Source organism: Gopherus evgoodei, chromosome 7 (assembly GCF_007399415.2).
Source record: "Gopherus evgoodei ecotype Sinaloan lineage chromosome 7, rGopEvg1_v1.p, whole genome shotgun sequence".
In the NCBI taxonomy this organism is placed as follows: Eukaryota; Metazoa; Chordata; order Testudines; family Testudinidae; genus Gopherus; species Gopherus evgoodei.
The window spans coordinates 84,380,000-84,396,226 of NC_044328.1; the positions used below are offsets into that span (position 1 = coordinate 84,380,000).

The window sequence follows — 16,227 nt, forward strand, 5'->3', positions numbered from 1 at the left end:
AGCCACACTGAAAGCTTATTTGTTGCTTGCGCCCAGTTTACCAAGTGATCCAGGTCATTCTGTAGCAGTGACTTATCCTCTTCATTATTTACTACTCACCCAATCTTTGTGTCATCTACAAACTTTACCAGGAATGATTGTATGTACTCTTCCCAGACAGATAAATATGTTAAATAGCATAGGGCCAATAAAGATCCCTGCGGGGCTCCACTAAGAACACACTTGCTTGATTATAATTTCCCATTTACAATCACATTTTGTGAGCTATCAGTTAGCTAGTTTTAGTACATTCAATATATGCTGTGTTGATTTAGTAGCTTTCCAGTGTCTTAATCAAAATATCATGTGGTACAAATTCAAATAACTTACAGAAAGGTAAGTCTATTACAACTGGTGTAAAAAATATTGCATAATTGTGGGCAAACTTTTGTTTTTTTTAACCAGTAACAGAATTTGTTATCACGCTTATTAGACACATTAATACAGCAATCATAAATATGCACTTTACTGCATGTCATGTCTATACATGATCGCTGACTGTTCACTTTTAGAATTCTGTATCACTCTGACTTGTTCTGTTGTACCATTTCCAAATGGATGAAATTGGACACAGCTGTAAAGGTTTAGTTTCAGCTATGCCAACATAGACCAGATTAAAGTCAAGAGTGTGCAAGCGTATCTCTAATACCAGATTAGATTGCAGCACAATAGCAGGGCTTTCCAAATGTTAATGCAGTACATCATCTGGGAATACCAAAGAAAATCTGTTGAAACCAGTCATTACAAGATTTGAGAGTAAAGTATTCAAATTCATAGACATGAGTTATTTCAAAAGAGAAAAATATCACCATGGAGCTATGCAGAAAGTCATTTTTTTTAATTAAAAATTCCTGAAGAACTACAAAACCCAGCATGAGCTCTGTGGTTTTACATCACTAAAGCTGAATATTAATAATGCAATTCTTAGACAACTTTAATTTTGGTGATTAGGAGCAGAACAGGAGACAGAGAGACATACCCAGGTTCTGCCACATGCTGAATAACTCATATGCCATCATCACTCGCATGTCACCATATCTGAAAGAGATGGCATAGACACAACCCCTTAATGGGACAAAATACAGCAAGTCGGTGATCTAATGCAATTAATATTCAAATAAAGGTTATACTTTTTTAAGAACATCAAGGAATTTATCTAATTGTTGAAGAGTTGTCCTATGATCTCTACTCAGGACTGGCGCTAGAGTTTTTCACGCCCTAGGAGCACGGCCATTTCGCCGACCTGCACGCCGCTCCCGCGGCTCTGGTGGACCTGCCGCAGCCATTTCTGCGGAAGGTCCATTGGTCCGCGGCTCTGGTGGAGCTGCCGCAGCCGTGCCTGTGGGAGGTCCACCAGAGCCGCGTGGGACCAGTGGACCGTCTGCAGGCATGGCTGCGGCAGCTCCACCGGAGCCGCGGACCAATGGACCCTCCACAGGCACGACTGCAGCAGGTCCACCGGAGCCGCCTGCTGCCCACCCCCGGCAAAATGCCACCCCCCTAAAATCCTGGCGCCCTAGGCGATTGCCTAGTTTGCCTCAATGGAAGCGCCGGCCCTGTCTCTACTTATGATTTTTCTGGGGCGATTCCTCCCACGCCTGTAATGTATGGGAGTTTGTGATAAAAACTTCTGTCCTACTTTTGAGGTGACGGAAAAAATCAGAGTTTCAGAGGCAAGGAGATCAGATTCTTACTTGTCCAGAATCTTCTTTCTCTTAGCTGAAGTGACAGTTTCTAGCTGCAGGCTTGGCTGGTTTATAAACAGAACTGCCAAGCTGAAATAGGAGTTCCACACCTAGAAAACAGGAAGGAAATTAAATACATGATAGTCCAAAGGCAGAACAAGTTCTGAACACAAACATACATGCCATGCATACATTTTGCAGAAGGCATCAGGTTGTTCCACCTTAAATCAGAGGAAAGTAGATAATTATGTCTAAATAAACCAGATGTAATAATAAAATAAGTTAAATCAGTGCCAGGAATTATACAAACACTAGAGGAAATGACAAAAGAACCCAGCAACAAGGGAGTGCTGGGGTTTCAAACATAGGCCTTTTACTTCTTGACACCTGAATTAAACTCTGCCTTGGGCCAAAAGTGAAATGAGTTTGGTAGTTTTAAATAGTCCTAGTGAACACTTTTTCATACCCTAAACCACACCATAGAGTGTGCTTTGAATTACATTAGACACTATACATTCTTGCCTTTAGCCAATGCAAGCGGTCTCACTTTTCAAACCATTAGAATTCATAATGCTTTTGCTCTTTCAGGATTTCCCAGTTCAGTCAAAGCCTCAGCAGAGTTTGATGACTGTCTGTATCAGCTAGTTTATTTTCTGAGCTAACAAACATAGTGAACATAATCCATTAACATAGAGTAACTGCTGTTCCTGCATTGCTGCTAGTTTTAAAGGATGTCATGAAATTTTCCCGATTTCAAACTTTACCTTAAAATCAAAGTCTGTTTCTGTGAAGTTCTTGTGCAGGGCAGAGGACAGGTACTGGACTGTCGTAACTATGATACTATAATTAAAAAAAAAGATCCTTTTCAATCTGCAGTACAAATCACATTCAAAGAGTCTTTGAATAGCTCTGAGCACTGGTGATTTCTGTTATATTTCAAAATGCATTTTGGCACTCTTTATGCAGTCATTTCTAGATATCACCATAAAGGTCACTGTTTTCTTTAAACCAAGACTTCATATTAAATAATGTAAGGCAGAATTCACAAATATGTTTTCCTAAAATATTGTAGATTTTGGAAACGGAAGAGTATCTTTGTAATTCTTGAGTTTATTTTCAAAAGTCCAGTACTACAGTTAATAAATAAAGGGACAAACATAACTTATTTATGTTTGTTTCTGTGCATTTCTTTAACAAAAAAGGGAGAACTTTTCAGGGAGGCACAATCCTCTACAGTTTTTGGACTTCGCTGTAAATTGATCTCCTCTGTACATTTTGGTAATATTTTGCAAGCTCTGGGTTCACTGGGAAACTTAATTTTTTTTGTAAGTGTATAAAAGCCTTTAATTAAATGGGAATAAATCATGTAACAACATGCAAGAATTAACAAAGTCTAATTTGCTTTGGTATAAAAAAGTAATAGGCTAAAGCTCAGCATCTCATTCGTGCGATACTTTCAGTGACATTGATAAATGCACCTTATTTCAACCTGAAGAGATTTCCAGCTAAGCAGCGCCAGCAGGATCAGGCTATCTAGGTAACCAGGTCTTTTTACTTTATATGGATTTCTCTTTTTCTACAGTACAGCATGTAATCTGGGGCTCTACAACATCTAAAGCCACTTCTTTCACTTCCCATTAGCACTGTGAACTCAGAGAACATACAACACTTCAGCTGACCAATCAGCCTTCAGGAAGAGGTCTATGACATCATTTTGCAATATGGACCCCTCCAGTACTTCAGTTAATCAACTGTGATGCTACAGTTAGGTTAGCTAATAAAATGAGACACTAGTAGGTAATCCCAGCCTCTGGGTATAATCCTGGCTCTCAGCCTGCTGCTGCTACCTCCTAAAACAACAGAAAAAGCTTGACAAGGCAAAAATAAAAAACAAAACTAAATAAATGCAAGCCCAAATGACAACTGCATAATCAAAAAATGATTTCAATCTGATACTCTGTCATCTGGTTTAAGGACTGTGGTCTGCCCCTCCTTTTCTCAAAAAAATTGAGTCCACCACTGATCTAAGCTGAGTTGCTCTGGTCTTTCACCCAAAGAGCAGTTTTAGAGCCAGTAGGGATGCTGGCACTGCCAAGCAGTAGCCCAAGGTAGTGCACCAGGCACAGACTGTGAGAAAACTCCTTGGTGAGTTTTGTTGCTGTTTTTGAAATTGAGACACAATGATGACAGAAAGGTAACAATGTAGGTAAAGGGAAAATTAAGACTATGAGCACTATATATCCAAGAGCTATGTATTCCTTAGAAGCTCCTTCCACTTCAGTAACTTGGCTGAAATGGCAGAGCCAGTCTTTTTGGCTGTCACTCTTTGCAACTCAGACTATTGATGAAGTGCATCTATCACATGGCAAGAGGAAATCATGCCTCCCTCGGTCAGGGAAGGATTTCAGGGGTACTTGTGGATACAGTCATAGATAACTGGAATTGGTATCTAGTTCTACTTGACACTTAAAGAGTGTTGCCTGTCTTCAAAGCAATGGACCTAAGCAAAGCAATTACCTAAACTTTACAGATGGGAAAACAGACAAAGGGGCAGATGTACAAAGGGGTAAATATACTCCGTACGTGACCAACTTTGGGCAAATCATTTTAGCTCACTATCACTTGTGTGCATAAATGATAGAATTTACATACAGGAAGCCTATTTGCACTTGGTTTTTGTGGGAAAAAAAAGAAGTTTATAGTATTAACTATATAGTATGCATGCCCACTGGTAGCATGTAAAACTCATTCATTCACAGAAGCCCTAATTTGGCCCTGATATCTTAAGTAATTTTGCAGAACCAGGATTAGTACTCAGGAGGAGTTCCTGCCTAGAGTCCCATCCCTCAGTCCACTAAAACACACTGTTTCTCTGGGACTAGAGCACCCACAGCGTTTTTATACAAACGTTCAGTGTTTTAAACATGTCTTCACTCACTTGCTGGTGAGCAACCTCATCACCATCCAGTCCCGAGGAAAGACACTCATCTTCATCAGGTTTCGAAACACACAGAAAATCTTCAGCAGGAACTCCTAATACACAGAAAGAGGAGAATAATAAGCAGTGGCAGCTGTAGGCAAATGTACTTTCCTAGCCACAGCCAAGACAATTAAGCTAATTATGTTTCCCTTGCTTGATCCCTGTGTCACTACTGTACATAGCTCAGAACATGGAAGCAGTATATATGGGAATGAGGCAGATACAGTTTTTTCAGCAGGTGCATTCTCCTGTATTTTAAAGCTTACAATGCAGACCTTAATTTTACTTTATTCCATATGACATTTCAATAGTGTCATGCAGAATTCTGGTCTGAGTTCCCAGTGTGCCTTTTGGAGGAATTGTTATTTATTTAATTTATATTAAAAAGGGTATGTTTTCATGGTTCTAGGCACCCCTGTCATAAAATAGAAAAAATTCTTTTATAGGTTATGTAATATGATAATATAACATCCCATTTATGATGAAGAAAGGACTTGCTAAAGGCATCCCACCCAGATGTCTGTTTCCAAAAGGACCACTTCAGAGAGAGAGAGAGAGAGAGAGAGAGAGAGAGAGAGAGAGAGAGAGAGAGAGAGAGAGAGAGAGAGAGAGAGAGAGAGAGAGAGAGAGAGAGAGACTGACTGACTGACTGACTGACTATCTGTGTCTGTGATGTAGTTCTGAGCAAAGGATCGAGGAAAAACTCCTGAGATCAAATCCTGGCTCTGCCAATGACTTACCTTTTGACTCTGAACAAATCACTTAGCAAGTCACTATCTGCCTCAATTTTCACTTTTATATAACAGTGATAGTAATCCTCTCAACCCATAAAAGGGGTATACATTATTATTGTTACAACAACATAGTTCCATCTCTATCTCCATAGCCAATTTAATCACAGGTCTTTTTACTGAGACTATCAAGAAGGTTGCCAGCTATGATAGTGGTATTTGTGATGTCAGGTGAGAACAACTTCAAAACTTTTATTAAGTGAACTCCTCAATATAGCTGGTCAAAACTTTGACTTTTTGGTTTATGGGAAATTTCAAAATTCCTTTCTTCTGATTCAGGTAGAAAACAAATATTTTTGAAATTTCCTAATTACCTAAAATTCTTCCCCCCTCGCCCTCCCCAATGCAGTTTTCGAAGAGATTAATTTTGAAATTTCATTTTGGATTTCTCAGTTTTGTTTTGGAAGCTTGTTTTTTGTTCTGGAATTTCAAAACTTTGTTTCAAATTTGATTTGATTTTTTAAAATTTTTATTATACTTAATATTATTTCATGACATGTAGATGTAGTAAATATCATTAAAAGCAGCTGCTTCTTAGTACTGACTGAAACATATTAATAGCTGCCCTTAATGTTTTAAAAAATAAAATATATATTAAAAATAGAATATTTAAACTATTATATATTATGAGTCAGTAGCTACAGTGCATAATGTGCAATGCTACTAACATAAAATAATGTAAAAATAATGTAACAATAAAAACAGGTACAAATAAAATAGAATTCAAAATGAAATTTTGAAATTTCAAAGCAAAAATTCAAATCCCAAAGCAAAAATTTGAAAATCTGAAATATTTGTTTGTTTTGAAATTTGATTAAAATTGACAACTTTTTCAGAAACATTTCAGTTATGATGAAACCAACATTTTCTGTTAAAAAATCCCTCAAAAATTTCCAACAAGCTCTATTCCTATGTATATTCCATGTCTACTTAAGACTCAGTATGAGAGTGCCAACTCTTATCATGTGGACTACTGAAGAAGTCATCAAAAGTTAACTTTAGGCCTGGTCTACACTAGTCGGTTATTTCAGAATTAACCAAGTTAATTCGAAAAAAAAAGATTCTGTCCACACGACCAAACTGTTTTTTTTTATTTAAAGAGCTCTTTAATCCGATTTCTGTACTCCACCTCGGCAAGTGGAATAGCGCTTAAAATTGAGATCGCAACCCTGGGTTAAAGGTATTGTGGATGCAATTCAACGTTATTGGCTTCCAGGAGCTATCCCAGAATGTTCCCTTGTGACCGCTCTGGACAACACTCTCAACTCTGATGCACTAGCCAGGGGGGCAGGAAAAGCCCCGGGAACTTTTGAATTTCATTTCCTGTTTGGTCACCATCAGCACAGTCCACCATCACAGATGACCATGCAGAGTCGACCTTCACAAGAGATCACGCAGTCCCAGATTTTCAGACAAGCTCCAGCATGGTCCGAATGGGAGGTACTGGATCTCATTGCATGTTGGGGAGATGAACCTGTTATGGCAGAACTATATTCCAAAAAAAGGAATGCAAATACGTACACTAAAGTCTCCAGGGCCATGACGGAAAGAGGCTACTCCAGGGACACAAAGCAGTGTACAAAAATCAAGGAGCTCAAGCAAGCATACCAAAAAGCCAGGGAGGCGGACAGGCACTCTGGGTCACATCCCCATACATTCTGCTTCTACCGTGAGCTGCATGCATTTATGAGGGGTGACACCACCACTACCCCACCACTGTCCGTGGACACCTGCAAGGGGGAGTTGCACGGAATGAGGAAGAGTCATTGGAGGAGGAGAATAGTGCACAGGCGGCAAGTAGGGAATCCGTTTCCCCCGCTAGTCAGGAACTATCCTTAACACTGAAGCCAACAGCCTCCCTCCACTCCCAAGGTGGGCTCATGGACCATGACCCTGGAGAAGGTAATTCTGGTGAGTGAGAGCCTGGTCGAAGCCATGCGGTGGGGGGCAGGGGAACCTAGCCACGCTGGGCTGTTCACGTTTAGTTTAGAGTCATCCCTGCTCAGAGCCTCATCGGAGTCATGCGGTGGGTGCGGGGTGTGTGTGTGTTGTGTGAAGTGATCATCCCAGAGAGCCCACAGGCCCTCCTTTTATATGGCAGACCCACCAGGCATTGCTTGCTATGGGAAAGGGGGCCCGGCAGTTTGAAAGCATTGAAATGAATGTAGAAGAAGCAGAACCTTGCATGCCCCTAGGCTGCCTGCAAGCTGAATTCTGTTGCCCGGCCGTGTGTGATGGCTTACTCACACCAAAGTGGAAGGCACTTCAGTATAAGAGGCAAAATGCTAACTTGTACAGAAAGAACATGTGCTGTGTACTATGAATTGCCTGTTTCACTGAGAAGGAGTGTCCCCTTTGCTCTCTGAAATGTATCTTTTAAAATACTATCCTCCCTTTTTCTTCTCCCACCGGTGCACATGTTTCAACACGGCCCTTATCTACTTCGTCCCAGTTGCTGGTCCAAATTAGAATGCGGACAAAACGAACTCGGGATGACATGTTCGCCAAGTTCATGCAGTCCTCCCGCACTGATAGAGCCCACAGAATGCGTGGAGGCAAACAATTGTGGAGTCCCATAAAGCATTATAGGAACACAAAGAGAGGAGGAATGTGTGTGATGAGAGCAGGCAGGACGCTATGGTCAAGTTCATGGGTGAGAAAACTGACATGCTCCGCTGTATGGTGGATCTAATGCAGGAAAGGCAGCAAGACCACAGATTGCCACTGCAGCCCCTGTATAACCGCCCTCCCTCCTCCCCAAGTTCCATAGCCTCCTCACCTAGACACCCAAGAACCCAAGCGGGGAGGCTGTGGGGACCCATACACTCAATCCCAGAAGATTGCCCAAGCAGCAGAAAGCTAGCATATGCGAACTTTTGATTTGATTTCTAGACTTGTCCTTCCCTCCTCCTCCACTCCCCAACCCAATACTCCTCCCCCTCATCCCCCCTCCCCCGGTCTACCTTCTGATTTCTCTCAGTGTGTTGTGCAACAAATAATAAAGAACAGTTTTTAAACAATTTTGACTTTATTTATTTCCTTTCATATATATAGGGGGTGAGTAACTTCAAGAGAAACAAACACAACTGTCACACTGTACCCTGGCCAGTCATGAAACTGGCTTTCAAAGCTTCTCTGATGCGCAGCACGCTCTGCTGCGCTCTTCTAATCACCTTGTTGTCTGGCTGTGCGAAATTGGCCAACACGCGAGTTGCCTCAACCTCCCACCCCACCATAAACGTCTCCCCCTTACTCTCACAGATACTATGGAGCACAAAACAAGCAGCAATTACAACTGGAATATTGATTGTGCTGAGATCTAATCGAGTCAGTAACTGCGCCAGCATGCTTTCAAACGTCCAAAAGCACATTCTACCACCATTCTGCACTTGCTCAGCCTATAGTTGAACTGCTCCTTACTACTGTCCAGGGTGCCTGTGTGCGGCATCATGAGCCATGGCATTAAGGGGTAGGCTGGGTCCCCGAGGATAACTATAGGCATTTCAACATCCCCAACATTAATCTTCTGGTCTGGGAAATACATCCCTTCCTGTAGCTGTTCAAACAGAGTTCCTGAAGATGCGAGGGTCATGCACCTTTCCCGGCCATCCCATGTTGATGTCAGTCCCTTGTGATCCACGAGTGCTTGCAGCAACATGGAAAAGTACCCCTTGCGGTTTACATACTGGCCCTCCTGGTGTGACGGGGCCAAGATAGGGATATGCGTTCCGACTATCACCCCAGTTAGGGAACCCCAGCGCATTAAAGCCTTCCACAATGGTCTGCACATTTCCCAAAGTCACTACCCTTGATAGCAGCTGGTCAATGATTGCACTGGCTACTTGCAGCACAGCAGCCCCTACAGTAGATTCACCCATTCCAAACTGATTCCTGACTGACCAGTAGCTGTTGGGCGTTGCAAGCTTCCACAGTGCAATGGCCACTCGCTTCTCAACTGTGAGGGCTGCTCTCATTTTGGTATCTGTGCTTCAGGGCACAGGACAGCAAGACACAAAGTTCCATGAAAGTGGCCCTACGCATACGAAAGTTTTGCAGCCACTGTGAATCATCCCAGACCTGCAACACTATGCGGTCCCACTAGTCTGCGGTCCCGGGCCCAGAATTGGCGTTCCACGGTATGAACCTGGCCCAATGCCACCATGATCTCCCAACTGCCACATGCGGTGCTTCTAGGAACGTCTGTGTCCATGTCCTCATCAGTATAGTAATCATGCTGTTGTCTCTTTCTCGCCCGGTTTTGCAGGTACTGCACATACTGCTGGATAATGCGCAAGTGTAAACGAGCGGACTCACCCCTGCAGCGCCTCCTACTGGTCGTCCTGGGAATTAGCTCAAATTCCAACTCGGAGCGCCTTCTGCAGGCCAGTGATTCGCCTTGTTTCCTGCTACAGGACCCATGTCCCTCCCTGGACCCCGGTGCCCCTTTTACGTGGGGTTCTGCCCCCTGGCAGCAACCCCTTTTCCTTAGGGGTTTCCCCTCCCTGGGAACCCCCCACCCTCTATCCCCATTTTGCCTCAGTGTAGGCCACTGCCAGTCATTGTCTAGCCCCACGCCCTGGGGCAGACTGCAGTATCAGCCACTCATCATCAGCAAAGGGGTTTGGACCTGCTGCCTTGGCCTATCCCTGGGCTGCACCCTGCAACCCCAGTACCTCCTGGCCTAACTCTAGGCTGCAGCCTAGGGCTTTCCAGGCAGGAGCTCCCCAGCTCCTCTGCCTTTCCCCAGCACTGCTTTACTCTAGGTACCTTGTCAGTTCTATGCAGCCAGGCCCTTCTCCGTCTGAACGCAGAGAGAGACTGTCTGGGCTCCTGGCTTCTCTGCCCTTATATAAGGGCCTGTTGCTCAGTTTGGGGCGTGGCCCCAGCTGCTGTCACTTCCCCAATCAGTCCAGCCTAAAAGGCTGCTTTCTCCAGCCCCAGCCCTTCTCCAGGGCTGTTTTAACCCTTTCAGGGCCGGAGCAGGGGTCCACCCTGCTACAGCGAGGTAAGTACAATGGTCAAAACTGCAGTGGAGATCTGACTGGGGTCCATGCTTGCTATGGTGCCTGCACGGGTAATCCTGGAAAAAGGGCGCGAAACATAGGAGAGCTCTTTGGTTCAAGATGGCTGATAAAAGGCGGTAAATGGTTGTCTTCTGTAGCTTTCACAAAGGCGGGAAGCTCGCTAGAGCTGCAATATCGGGAGAGCAGAGTTTGCGGCAGAAGCTGTACACTCAGTTCATGATGGTCGAAAAAAGGCAGGAAATGGTTAGACAAAAGAGTACATAGAAAGATGATAGAACATGCGAGGTGGATTAATAGCACCAGGAGACAGACGGTGCGCTGTACTGCACTCTCTGCTCGCAGCATGGCGTCTGCCTTAGCTTTCATGGAGGGAGAAGCAAGTGATGACACATACCCAGAAACACCCGCAAGAATGTTTTTGTCCCATCATGCACTGGGAGCTTAACCCAGAATTGTAATGGGCGGTGGGGACTGTGGGATAGCTTCCCACAGTGCACTGCTCCAACATTCGGTACTGTGGACGCATTCGGTACTGTAGCCTCGGTACTGTGATGCACTCCGCTGAATTCACGCGCTTTAGTGCGGACACACAACACCGAATGTATAAAATAGCTTCCGAAAATTAAATAGAATAAGTTCGAATCAATTTTGTACTGTAGACGTACCCTTAGATCACTACGAATTTGTGCTCCATTCAACCTAGCCACTTAGAGGTAAGAGACTCTGTTATCTCAAAGTCTATTTCTCTGAACCACCCAGCCTTTCTCAGGATAAATTTTCATTGGTATATACAATAATTGGAAGTTGACAACCTCTTCCAAAAGCACTTCATGTCCTGTTCCACCTTGTTTGTTCAGTGTTTTAACAGGTTTCTATCATGGTGTCAGTATGGTATTACTATTCACTCTATTACTGAGCTGTCACACTAGCCACAAAAACATTTTGTATATAATCCCGTCATCACACTGTGAAAGGAAAGTGACAGTATGACTGTTACTTCCATCAGATTTATGTATTGCTTCTTGATGTTATTCTGCACTTCAGAGCCATTTACTGAGACATGCTTCATAAAGATGTGAAGGTAAAAGGTAGGCTTCTCTCCCTTTGAGATGGACACCTCAAAGCAGATGATTGTTGGGAAGCCACCAGGGAGGGTACATAAACTGTGTACTAAGCAACTCTCTCTTGGCCACTAATAGCTATGATTTAGATCACCACTCTCCAATGGGAATTTGGGGAGCTTGTCGGAGCATACCAGGTGGATTAGGCTGGCCAATACTCCAACAAATGGAGGAAAACTTTGCTGTTGACTTTTCTCTGCTTTGTATGCAAAAGTCAGCCTTGGAATATAATTATCTTTTGACAAAAGAACAAACTTCAAACCTTTTCTTAAGTGAGCTCCTATGTATATTCCATGCCCTTCAATAAGTTGCAGAATAAACTACTTTGGATTTTCTAGTCTGTATAGACTACGAGTCTGTAGTTCAGGCTATGTTCCACAAAGTACCATAATGATATCTATCCCAGGTATTTATCTGCTCACTATTACTATATGATCTGAACACCTTGCTATCTTTAATGTATTTATCTTCACACCACTGCCATGAGGTAGGGAAGTGCTATGGGTATAACTAACTGCAGCTGAGAGGTATTATTCCCAGTGTGGGTAGACAGATTCATGCTGGCACATTAAAAATAGCAGTGTGGAAATTGCGGTGCTGGCTTGGGCTAGTCACTTGAGCGCAGACCCAAAAGGTTGGGCAGGCTTGCACTTGGGCAGCTACCCTGAGCCACTGCTAGTGCCACAACATCCACACTCCACTAACTCAAGTTGAGCTAGTGTGAGTCTGTCTACCCACACTGGGAATCACACCTCCGAGCTGCAGTGTAGACATACTAATGAGATTCTGCATATGTCTACAATGCAGAAAAAAACCTGCAGCACAGTCTCAGGGCCTGGGTCAACAGATTTGGGCTTGCAGGACTTGGGCTACCGGGCTAAAAATAGCAGTTTTGATGTTCCTGCTCGGACTGGAGCCCAGGTCTGAGACCCTACCCCTCAGCTCCAGCCCACATGTGAATGTCTACACAGCTATTTTTAGCCCTGCAATCCAAGTCCTGTGAGCTCAAGCCAATGGAACCAGGGTCTGAGATTCGGCACCATGGGTTTTTCTTTGCAGTGTAAACAAACCTTCGGTGGCTTGTTCAAGGTCACACAGGAAGCCTGGACTCCCAACTCCTAGGCTAGTGCCCTAACCACTGGACCATCCTTTTCTCTAATAATAATAATAATAAACTAAGTATATGAAACAAATAGTGACTATATCTGTAGTGAATGTGGATGTTCAGAAGAATAAGTGAAAACACTTCCTGCATTGTCATCTATCTGATTTCTGAGGATAATATTTAATAGTTGCTTCTAAAAACCATGAAGTTATGTCCTACCTTTAGCTCATCCTTGCTCTGGAAGTTGTCCAGTAAATGTTGAAAATGAGCGTCTGACATCTGACGAAGCAGAGACAAGAGACAGGACACATACTCTCCCTGTCAAGTAAATGAAGAATTATTTAGTCCAGACGATCAGAGAATTTTTTATATGTAAAATTCAACCTGAGGTAGGAGATAAAAGGTGGGGTCTGAAATGGCATCAATGCATATGAAAGAAAAAAATCAGTTACCTACCTTTCGTAACTGTTGTTCTTCGAGATGTGTTGTTCACGTCCATTCCACATTAGGTGCGCGCACACCACGTGTACAGACGTCAGAAACTTTTTTCCTTAGCGATTCCCATCAGGTCGGCAGGGGAGCCCCCTAGAGTGGCACCGCTATGCTGGTGCATATATACCTTTGCTGACCCAACCCCCCTTCAGTTCCTTCTTGCCAGAGACTCCGACAGAGGGGAAGGAGGGTGAGAAGTGTAATGGACGTGAACAACACATCTCAAAGAACAACAGTTACGAAAGTTAGGTAACCGTTTTTTCTTTTTCGAGTGCTTGTTCACATCCATTCCACTTTAGGTGACTCACAAGCTTACCATAGGAGGAGGGTAGGAGTCATGGAGCAATTGACTGAGGAACAGCCCTGCCAACCGCTGCATCATCTCTGATCTGCTGGTTGACTGCGTAGTGGGCTGTGAATGTGTGCACTGATGACAAGGTGGCTGCTTTACAGATCTCCTGGATCAGGATGTGCGCCAGAAAAGCTGTTGAGGACGCTTGTGCCCTTGTTGCCAATGTAATGGCCACCGGAATGCCACCTTCCAGGAGAGGTGAAGGATAGAGTAAGAGGCCAGGGGCTCGAACGGGGGCCCCATAAGCTTGGAAAGGACCAGATTAAGGTTCCAGGGAGGAACCGACAGGCATGAGTAAGGGAACACTCTCTCCAGTCCCTTGAGGAACAGCACCACCATGGGGTTAGAAAATACAGAGCATCCGAATTCCCTCAGGTGGAATGCTGAAATGGCAGCTAGGAGGCTCGCTCACGCCTGCACCGAGTCCAGAACTGCCTCGATGAACTCCAGCCTTTGCGCTGGTATCAGGGAAGACTTGGGCATGTTGACGAGAAGACCCAGCCTGGGGAACGCGTCCAGGGCCACTGTTACACGGGAACAGACCTCCTCTTTGGACTGACCCACGAGGAGCCAATCGTTGAGGTATGGGTATATCCGTATTCTCCTCTTTTGCAGAAAGGCTGCCACTACTGACATGCATTTCATGGATATGTGGGTGGCTGTCGCCAGGCCGAACGGGAGGACCACAAACTGGTAATGGTGCTGGTTTATGGTGAACCGCAGGAACCACCGGTGAGCAGGGTGAATAGTGATGTGAAAGTATGCATCTTTCATGTCGAGGGCAGTGTAGCAATCCCCCAGATCGAGTGACGGGATAATAGTGCCTAGGGAGACCATGCGGAAGCGGACCTTGACTAAGAACTTGTTGAGCCCGCGAAGGTCTAAAATGGGCCGAAGGCCCCCCTTTGCCTTTGCGATGAGAAAATAATGGGAGTAAAACCCTTCCCCCTTAGTTCCCGAGAGACTTCCTCCACTGCCCCCGCCTCTAAGAGTGATTGTACCTCCTGCATCAGGAGTTGCTCGTGAGAGGGGTCCCTGAAGAGGGATGGGGAAAGGGGGTGGGTAGGAGGGAAAGAGAACTGTAGCATGTAACCCACTTGTACCGTATGCAAGACCCAATGGTCCGACGTTATATGGGACCACACCTGCAGTCAAGCGGTCCAGGAAACATGGGGAAGGATCCAGGAGCTGGGTTGGTACGCTGTCCTCGAGCGCACCTTCAAAACCCCTGCTTGTTGCCAGGCTGGGGCTTGTCCTGACCCTGGCCTTAATTAGGAATGTTATTCTGCCTGCGTCTGTTGTCTCTGCCCCTCCTGTGATAAGACTTCTGCCTAGGGCGAGGCTCGTACTGCCATTGCTGCAACAGTTGGGGCTTGAATGGCTTCCTCTGAGTCGCTGGGGTGTGCATTCCTAGCAACTTGAGGGTTGCCTGGGAGTCTTTACGGCTAGGCAGCCTGGCATCCATCTGGTCAGAAAAGAGGCCTGACCCTTCAAAGGGGAGGTCCTGGATGGTGTTCTGGACCTCTGGTGGAAGGCCTGAAGCCCGAAGCCACGCCGAGCACATCATCACCACACCTGAGGCAATTGTTCTTGCTGCTGTGTCTGCCGAGTCCAGAGAGGCCTGTAAAGAGGTCTTGGGAACTGCCTTTCCCTCTTCCACAAGGGCCGTGAACTCAGGTTGAGAGCCCTGAGGCAAGGAGTTTTAAAATTTGGAAACTGCTGCCCAGGAATTAAAATTGTGCCTGTTTAGGATCACCTGCTGGTTCACAATCCTTAATTGGAGGCACTCAGAGGAGCAGACCTTCCTTTTAAAGAGGTCCAAACATTTAGCCTCCTTGGCCTTGGGGGCCAGGGCTTCCTGGCCATGACGCTCCCATTCATTCACGGCTGAGACGACCAGCGAACAGGGGGCTGGATGACAAAATAGGAAGTCATATCCCTTGGAGGGGGCGAAGTACTTCCTCTTCATCCCCCTTGCTGTCGGTGCACTGGAGGCTGGGATTTGCCAGACTGTCTTGTAGTTAGACTGAATTTTCTTTATGAGTGGGAGCACAATTTTGGAGGGGCATTCAGGGCTTAGGATGTCCACCATAAGATCCTCCTGTTCCACCACTTCCTCTGCCTGTAGGTCCAAGTTCTGGGTGACCCTGCAGAGCAGCTCCTGATGTGCCCCGTGTTCAACCGGGAGAGGCCCTGAAACTGCCGTGCCAACCACAGCTTTGTCTGGGGATGAGGAGGAGGTGAGGTCCTGCTGTGCTTTCTCACCTGCTCTTCTTGACCCTCATCATAGGCTGGGGGCACATCTGATCCCTACCTGGTTGACTCCCCAGGATGGCCCTGAGCTTGGTGCCGCTTCCACTCACTGGTGTTTCGGAGAAGCGTCTGGCTGCCTGGATACCGTAGCCTCCTTGGGTGTAGACGGGTGCCTGTGTGGGGACTGGGACTGATGCACCGAACAGCTGGACCTCAAAGCTCTGGAGGAGGTCCCTTGCTGCTGATGATAGGCCCACGGTGTCCAAAAGGGCCATTGTCGTGGCGGGCCTCACTGGGGATGCCACGCAGTCTGGGGCTCTGTCATAAACGGATAGTTAAGAGTTAATAGAACAGAAGTACTTCATATCTCTTTTGCCTGTAAAGG

The 16,227-nt window shown here is 45.2% G+C and overlaps 1 protein-coding gene across 9 annotated transcripts in view; it reads right to left on the reverse strand.

Annotated features, from left to right (window-relative positions):
* The window catches only part of DOCK3 (dedicator of cytokinesis 3), a 612,097-nt gene that overhangs the window by 94,806 nt on the left and 501,064 nt on the right, over positions 1 to 16,227 (reverse strand). For all 9 annotated transcript variants that reach the window (XM_030569027.1, XM_030569026.1, XM_030569028.1 and 6 more), the window contains exons 27-31: positions 12,965 to 13,063; positions 4,663 to 4,757; positions 2,489 to 2,564; positions 1,734 to 1,834; positions 1,019 to 1,077 (exon numbers count right to left, since the gene is read on the reverse strand). In XM_030569027.1, coding sequence (XP_030424887.1) covers positions 1,019 to 1,077; positions 1,734 to 1,834; positions 2,489 to 2,564; positions 4,663 to 4,757; positions 12,965 to 13,063 — 430 coding nt within the window. The remainder of the gene's footprint in view (positions 1 to 1,018; positions 1,078 to 1,733; positions 1,835 to 2,488; positions 2,565 to 4,662; positions 4,758 to 12,964; positions 13,064 to 16,227) is intronic.